Raw genomic sequence first — 7950 nt, 5'->3', positions numbered from 1 at the left:
ACTGTCTCTCCCATTAATACCACCTGTGTAAATGACCTAGTAAGAGTTGAGAGCAGTGGGGCTGACCGTTGAGGTTGTGATAACTTACACGTGCAAACCAGCGGTGCTGTTCTAGCAGCAAGGGAACGTACTCAGCAGGCAACAGCAGTCCCTTCTTCAGAGCCCAAGAGAGGGAGTTCATAGTGCAGAGGGCATGGGAAGGCTGGGGGCAAGTAAGACAGAAAAGGAGGAAGTGAATCACTGTGGTGCTGCTCTTACTGGAAATCTCTCGGAATGGCCCCGTGGCATAAGGATGCTGCGGACTTCCATCCACTCCTACCCTCCTTCCCCGAGACTGTCCCAGGATGTGAACACACAGCCAGCAGCTGTCTGTCTGTCTCTGTAAGACAAGCGTGCTCACAGGACTGGAGAAGGGCTGCAGCACCCCTGGGGAGCTAAAATGATGTTCCTGCAGATGACCACAGAGCTTTCTGAAGGGAGCAGGTGGGCAAGGTGAGTTTGAGGTAAAGTCCTAGAAACAGCGATTAAAAGGTGATCCTGAACCAAGAGGAGATGCTGATGGCAGGTGCGCCATGGTTCCCACACGCACTGCAGAGTCACGGGGCTTCAGGCTCAGCATTCCAACCGCCACAGGATACAGGACAGCTGGGCCTGACAGCCTGACAGCGGCTGAAGCGTCTGTCCAGACTCACGAGCTTCCCAGGGAGAACACGGACTCCAGACATCTGCGCAGCTGCCACAGATCGCCTGGCGGTTACCCTCAGCCTGTCAATGATTCAGAGGGAGAGAAGGAGGAGGCAGGTGAGGAGAAGGAAGAGCTAGCACACTCGCGGGAGAAAGACATGCCCTGCTGCATCTGCAGGGCACAGGAAGCTCCTGAGAGGAGATTTGCATGTGACCTGAAGATTCATCCAGCAGGAGGAAGCTTCTGGAAATGGGTATGAATGTTTTTCCTGAGGACACATTTTTCTATTTTTTCACAGCTGCTACACTTTTTGAAGAAGTGAAAAAGAGAACATTTTGCACAGAATACTGCCATTTTCTATGGACATTTAAGTTCACAACATAGCACATAGGAAGTACCTAAGAAGTAAAACTAGATTAACCCAGTTTAGGAATAAAAAGCAAAGCAAATGCTCACATATGCTAGTCACTCTCCAAGTGGCCAGGGGAGCAGGATTCTACCAAGTGCAGGTTATCATGGGTTGGGCATTAACACAGCATCCGTCACTTAGAGGAGGATGGCACTGGCAGAACTGAATCTTAGGAACTGCCTCAAACTTTCTTAATATGAGACCATGCTTTTGCATGCTGTCTTGCTAGAGATCATGTTGACAGAATGATTGACTCAAAATGTAGGAGAAGTTAACAAAATAAAATCTCACATTTGAAACGTTATCTTCTGTCTGGACAATAATTATATTTGAGAGTAAAATATGATGTGAAAAAGTAAGATGGAAAATAAACTGAATACAATTTTTATGGAAAAGTATACAGTAAATATAAGCAAATGTAAGAATAAGTGACTATAATTGTTGCCACAAGCAATTTTAAATGACAGGAGGATGCTATGCAGGATTATTTTAATGAGGGTCAAGTTTTCTAAAGACTCATGTGAGATTTTGACCTGTCTCTCAACACTCTAAAATAAAATCTTCTTCAAATGATGGCCAAATCTTTCTAAGTAAAGAGTGCCAAAGAATCAGTCAGTCTCAGACCATGTATATATTTTTTAATTCAATTTGCACCAAATTGATGCAGGGTTTGGGGCTGGGCTAACAGCCACTTGAGTATGTTTCTTCCCTTGGTGTATGTCTACTTACCATAACTGAGTTGTCATCAAGGAAAAAGGAGCCACAAGGGCCCAAGTGATACTTTTACCAAAGAATGCTTCCAGGAAAGAACAGCGTAAGCCTGCTTTTAGAGTGGCGGTGGCTCCTTTGACCCCCCCCCCAGAAGTAGGTATTTTGCAGAGTCAGGCTTAGTCTACGCCCCCTTGTAAAAAATGTCGACAGACCCCAAGTTTGCCAGAAAAGTGACATCTGCCATCAGGTTCCTTTGCAACATTTTTTTTGAGCTGAGTAAGGACATTTAAGTCTCATCACCTAGGACAAGTGAGCACGCACTCCTGGTCATCTGGTCTTGCTGCAGGGAAACTCTTTGGTTGTTCTAACTTTCCCACTTGTGTGCCTACGATTAGAGATGAGAGTCACTGACGCCCAGCTGCAACCCATTCATTATTAACTTGCATAACAAACAGGAAGAATGCATTTGCTCTGAGAACCTAAATGCCTTGAGTAAAGGCTCACAGATAAAAATTAGATGGAGTAAGGACTTGGACATAAAGTTTTTTTCAATGTATATCCTCTTATTAAAATCTTTTCCAAAAGAACAAGGAGAAGAAACGGTTAGAATAGAAATAGCTGCATCAAGTTTGAGTTTATTGTGTGTATTCTGAAATTACATTTAACATGAAATGTATTTAATGTACAGGAAATATTTTACTTGCCCCAAGAAGATACTGTTATCAAAGTTTGATGGAGAAAAGAACAGGCAAGCATTGTTCTTTCAATATTCATGGAAAGTAAAACCAACAAACTTGAAGATCTGACACTAAGTTACCAAGCTTCTTTCTTCCTTTCTTTGAGAGTCTGCCCTTGGAGGCACAAAACCATGATGTTTTTTACATTTGCCAGTTGTCAGAACAGAAAATCTATTTGTGAACTTCCATTTTCTCCATTTGTCACTTTCTATATCATACGTATTTTTTCAAAGTATTACAACTTCCAGGAGTCCTTCTGAAATTCTTTTTGTTATTACTTCATTACCACATTTATTAGTTTCTGCAGGTTTAGAATTAAAAACAGTTAAGACAAAGCAGAACAGAGGCACCCAAGGGTGTCAAGGTTAACTAGACTTGCTGTCAAACAGAGGAATTGGAAGACTGGTATATAAATGTTCTGCTTCTCTTTTCTTTACAAAATATCTGCTGGAAGTATTATCTGTTTAGCAGTTCTGGCATTGTTTCTGCAAACCACAACTGCTCCTATCTCCTAGGTATTACCAAAAGCAGTTAAAGAATATGAAAAAAAAATCTTTGCACTAGATATCTACTGAAAACTATGTAATAATCCTGTTTCAGAGCATTCCACAGGAAACTGGGGACAATATAAAAACTGTCTTTCTTTACTGTGCAGACTTTTTTCTTGTTATTTCCTGAAACAATGCAGGATACAGCAATTAAAGGCAGTTACCCTTCATTTGATAAGCATATATATTTTGATGGCACAAAGGGGTTCTGAAACCAGTCTCCTTAAGTTCCCAAGGTATTTCTTGCTGGATTCTTCCCTTTGAGGATTCCTGGTGTTGGCCTTTTCCCTCAACCAGAGACCCCTTCACCAACTCCAGCTCGATCTTTCTCAACACCTGGCCTCTGGTGGGCTCCTCTGACACTAGGTCCAGGGTGCAAACCTATCTCTTCTCGCTTTCCTGCCCATACATACACATGTATGTATGTATCATTTTAATAACTCTTTCTACAAGTATTTCAATTTGTCTGTGTTCTGTGTTTTCTGTTGTGCCCTTTGCTAATCGTAGTAACACATGAAACCAGGAAATGTTTGTGGTCACATTCTGCAAAAAGCAATCCTTTGGAAACTTCTTATTACTGTGTGCACCTACCACTCTTTCTTACAAGATTCTAACAAGAGACCCTGTAAAGCTAATAGAAAGGCAGCCCTCAGACACCTGGAGCTGCTTTGGCAAGGCAGAGCTAGGCACAGAGCAGACCTGTGTGCATTTTCTAGCGTGGCCCGAGGACTATGCCCGGCTGGTGCACGCGTGTGACAATGCAGGCTCTGCTCTCCTTTGAACCATGGCTAAGGCCAGCCTGTGAGGCCTGAGTATCTGGAGGTCAACTGGAGTTACGCTGTCCACGGGGCCCAGGAGGACATGAAAAGCCATGCTACTCCCCTCCGAAGAGGAGGGAGTACTACTGAAGTGAGTAAATGGTAAGACATTTGCCTACTTCCCATGTGCTATCTACTGTCATTCTAAGTTTTAAAACTGAGTAAGAAAACACTTCAGCAGCTAATAGACTGTGCGACAACTACACACACACACACATAAAACACAATTAACTCCTTTCAAAATAACTGGCACTTTGTAACAAACATGCACATGGATTTCAGTCATACCAAGAACAGAAACAAATGAAGTGTTTTACTATTTTTAATCTATGCATGTTCTACCAACTCTGCCTGTGACATAATACTAAGAAAATTCCAAAAGCAAATGAGCTATGGACTGTTGTAATCCTCTCCCCTACTCCCCCAACCTCATGATTATAAGTGAATAAGCAACAACAGTAACAAAAGACCAAGCTATTTCTTTTGTCCTGTGTCTCTTTGAATGCCACTGGCGTCTTCCTGCATTCCAAGCAAGTTCTGCTTTGAAGGGAAAGCCTGGCTTGCCAGCCTGTTGGTACTCCATGTACTAACAGGCTGACTATGCGCTAGCTTTGAGTTTCTCAAACATATATTTAGCTGCCAACCAACTGTGGTCATGGGTATTTTCACTGCTCCCTTCGAATGAGTCACACACACACACACACACACACACACACACAGAGCTTCTGTACAAGCCCGTCCCATCAGACATCACCTAGGATTTACAAGTTTGAAGATAAACTTGTTAAAAATGACACCAAGTGCAGGCCCCTGTTGCATGCAGGCTGGATGCCACGCACAGCTAGTACCTTGTCTGTGAAGCAGGCCTTGTCTGTGTGGACTTTGTAGAAATTGTGCCCTTTTATTGCTTCCCCTTTTCCTGCTTCCTCTAAATTCTTATTGGTTTTTTTCCAGAAAGCACAACTTTCATAAATCACTTGTAAATGAGTTTTTCTCAAGGCTTGCTTTGAGAATGCAACTAAAAATAGACTCCCCTGTAAGTGTTTCCAAGACATAAATCTAAAGTGAGACTCAGAACCTGGGTGACTTGCTCCCAGATAATGAGAGCCCGCTGTGCCCCCGGCTCCCGTGATGAGAGAGAGGGGCAGGTCCTGGAACGGAGCAGCGTGGCAGTTACTAATGTCCGCACTTTGGTCACTGCACCTAGAGACAGGAGCTGTCCAGGGTGTGAAATACTCTCTCAGCCGAGGTCGTGATGGGGATGTGGAATTGATTGCGTTTTACTCAGTTCAACTAATTTGTTAAACAAGGATGGGACAGGCTCTATAGAGTTAATTGCTAGCTTCATGGTCTAAACATCAGAACTACTCTTGAAAGTATCTAAAGAGGCTGTCATCTCTGAGATGAGAAAACCACAGATTTAGGGCTAAACTTAGTTTTTCTGTTGTGACATGAAAGTAATCAGAGAATTCATTTAAATGAACAAGGCCCAGTTAGGGAAATGTTGAGTTTGCTAAGAATTATATACCGAAGGAGCTGCAAAACCTGGCTGTGCTGCCTTAGACGTGACCTGGGAGAGTGTATTTGGAGCGGACCCTGAGGGTGGCATGCTGGGGTGAATGCAAAGGATTCCAGTATAGGGTTGTACATTTTCCATAGTGGGAGACTCTTTTCAATGACTCCATATTTAATGCCCTGACAAGGTAAGCCACAGCTATATTAACACACTGCTGGGAATGGCTCTTTTAAATCTTAATAAAAACTGACACTGTGTTAATGAGGAATAAATAACAGACCTTTCTGCAGAAGAAGTGAGCCTGATCTGTTTCTCAATTTTAAGGTGAGAACAATTTCAAAAAGAGCATGCTAGAATAGACATATGAAATAAGACGCTAGCATTCACCAGCTGAATACATTCTAGACAACAGGACAGTGTTTACACAGGCAGAAAAAAATGAGACCATGAGACAGTCATCAACAGTATTCAAAAGAGCAAAGTGAAAGCTAGCTAGCACTGATTTTACAGATAAAAAGGGCTTTAATATTATCCATGAATATGACAAGATCCTAGAACAGCAATAGCATAAAACTGTAAGAGGAAAGAACTTACCATAAGGAAAGCAAGATCTAATTGGCAACTCTGATCACTGACCTAGAGGCTGAAGGTAATGTCTACTGACATTACAATTACAGGAGATGCAAATGACTGGCCACTCTGATACACATGGGATACTGTCATCTGCCCAATGGAAAATCATCACCAGTTGTTCAGTTTTCACACCCAAACCCATCATGTGCAAGAGAAAATTTTCCCTCTTGTAGAAGGGTCTTCGAAGTCCAAAGCAAGTATACACAATTTCAATTCTGCCTTTCCTTTTCCAGAGGGACTGTGATGATTAATCCTGATTGGTAACTTGAGTCATACTTGTCTGGGAGATTAGTAAAGCACACTCTAGGTGTATCTGTGCAGGCATTTCCAGAGATGTAAAACTAAGGCACGAGCTGGGAAGGTGGCTCAGTGGTAGAGCGCTTGCTTGGGATATGTATTCTTAGCAGGTCTCAAAACTCTCATGTTGCTTCATTATATTATGTAGCATAAACCATTTTAAATTTTTTTCTTTGTTGCTTTGTATGTCCCTCCCCCACGGTATAACCCCTGCTTTCACTGTATTTGATGTTGTTATAAATTGTGAAGGGGAAGGGAAAAAGCAAATCATTTAAATAGTGATACAGGTGGACCCATTGCAACAATGAGACATGCAAGTTGTATGTCAAAAACCAACTTTACAACTTTGGTGGGGGGAGGAGGGTTGGGGGGGAGGATGGGATGGGAAGGGGAAACAAAAGAGGCTACAATGTTTGATAAGAAATGTACTCATTATTTTGTCCATGTAATTGTAACCCCTCTGTACAGTATTTTCACAATAAAAAAAAAACAATATAAATACAAGGTCCTAGAAAAGACAAAAAAATGTCCTAAGGTACTAAACGTCTCCCACTGATATTCGTGAAGCCAACAAATGCCACATCCTGATTGGAATGACAGAGGTCAGTGTCATCTTCAGACTTAAATTAGGCAGGGTGATTACACCATTGTATTTCCGCCCAATTTACTCATTTACTCAGGAAAAAAAAAATCAAGAGAATTACAGTATAGATGCACATACGCAAGAAGTAGTCCCAATTGCATCTGATGTTCTGGGTATGATAGCTTTATTAAAAACTCAAAGTACCTAGCTCCTAGTCTCACAGTATGTGGATTCTGATCCTAGTGCATATTATTTTTATTATCTGTCAGAAAAGATTATCTGAGACAATTCACATTCCTCTAAGACAAGCAGCAGTATAGTAATAGTCCTACTTCTGCGTTACTTGCTCTCTAACACAATAAATCCAGGTTCCTGGACTTACACTTTACAGAATATTGTGTTAGAATCATAACATCAAACCAGCAACCTGAAGAACATAACAGTGCTATGACTATACTAGAATTCTAGAAAAGACAGTGTATTTGGTGAGGTAGAGCAGATCTGTGGTTATCTGGGCTGTGTTATTTGGTGGGGTACAGCAGATCAGGGTTGTCTGGGCTGTATTATTTGGTGAGATACAGCAGATCAGGGTTGTCTTTCTGGGCTGTGTTATTTGATGAGGTAGAACAGATCCGTGGTTGTCTGGGCTGTATTATTTGGTGAGGTACAGCAGTTCCAGGGTTGTCTGAGCTGCATTATTTGATGGTAGAGTAGATCTGGGGTTGTCTGGGATGTTTTTTGGTGAGGTAGAGCAGATCTGTGGTTACCTGGGCTGTGTTATTTGGTGAGGTAGAGCAGATCCGGAGTTGTCTGAGCTGTGTTATTTGGTGAGGTAGAGTAGATCCGAGGTTGTCTGGACTGTGTTATTTGGTGAGGTAGAGCAGATCCGGGGTTGTCTAGGCTGTGTTATTTAGTGAGGTAGAGTAGATCCGGGGTTGTCTGGGCTGTGTTATTTGGTGAGGTAGAGTAGATCCAGGGTTATCTGGGCTGTGTTATTTGGTGAGGTAGAGCAG

General features: G+C 42.2%; 1 protein-coding gene across 1 annotated transcript in view; it reads left to right on the top strand.

The window, feature by feature from the left end:
• Nucleotides 1–572: 572 nt before the first annotated feature.
• Ftmt (ferritin mitochondrial) overlaps nt 573–7950 on the top strand; it is a 9880-nt gene continuing 2502 nt past the window's right edge. The window contains exons 1-2 of the mRNA XM_013015548.1: nt 573–938; nt 5006–5133. Coding sequence (XP_012871002.1) covers nt 573–938; nt 5006–5133 — 494 coding nt within the window. The remainder of the gene's footprint in view (nt 939–5005; nt 5134–7950) is intronic.

The sequence above is a fragment of the Dipodomys ordii genome, unplaced genomic scaffold, assembly GCF_000151885.1.
Source record: "Dipodomys ordii isolate 6190 unplaced genomic scaffold, Dord_2.0 Scaffold27, whole genome shotgun sequence".
In the NCBI taxonomy this organism is placed as follows: Eukaryota; Metazoa; Chordata; class Mammalia; order Rodentia; family Heteromyidae; genus Dipodomys; species Dipodomys ordii.
Note: the sequence above shows the minus strand (reverse complement) of the source record. Positions and strands in the feature narration are given on the sequence as shown.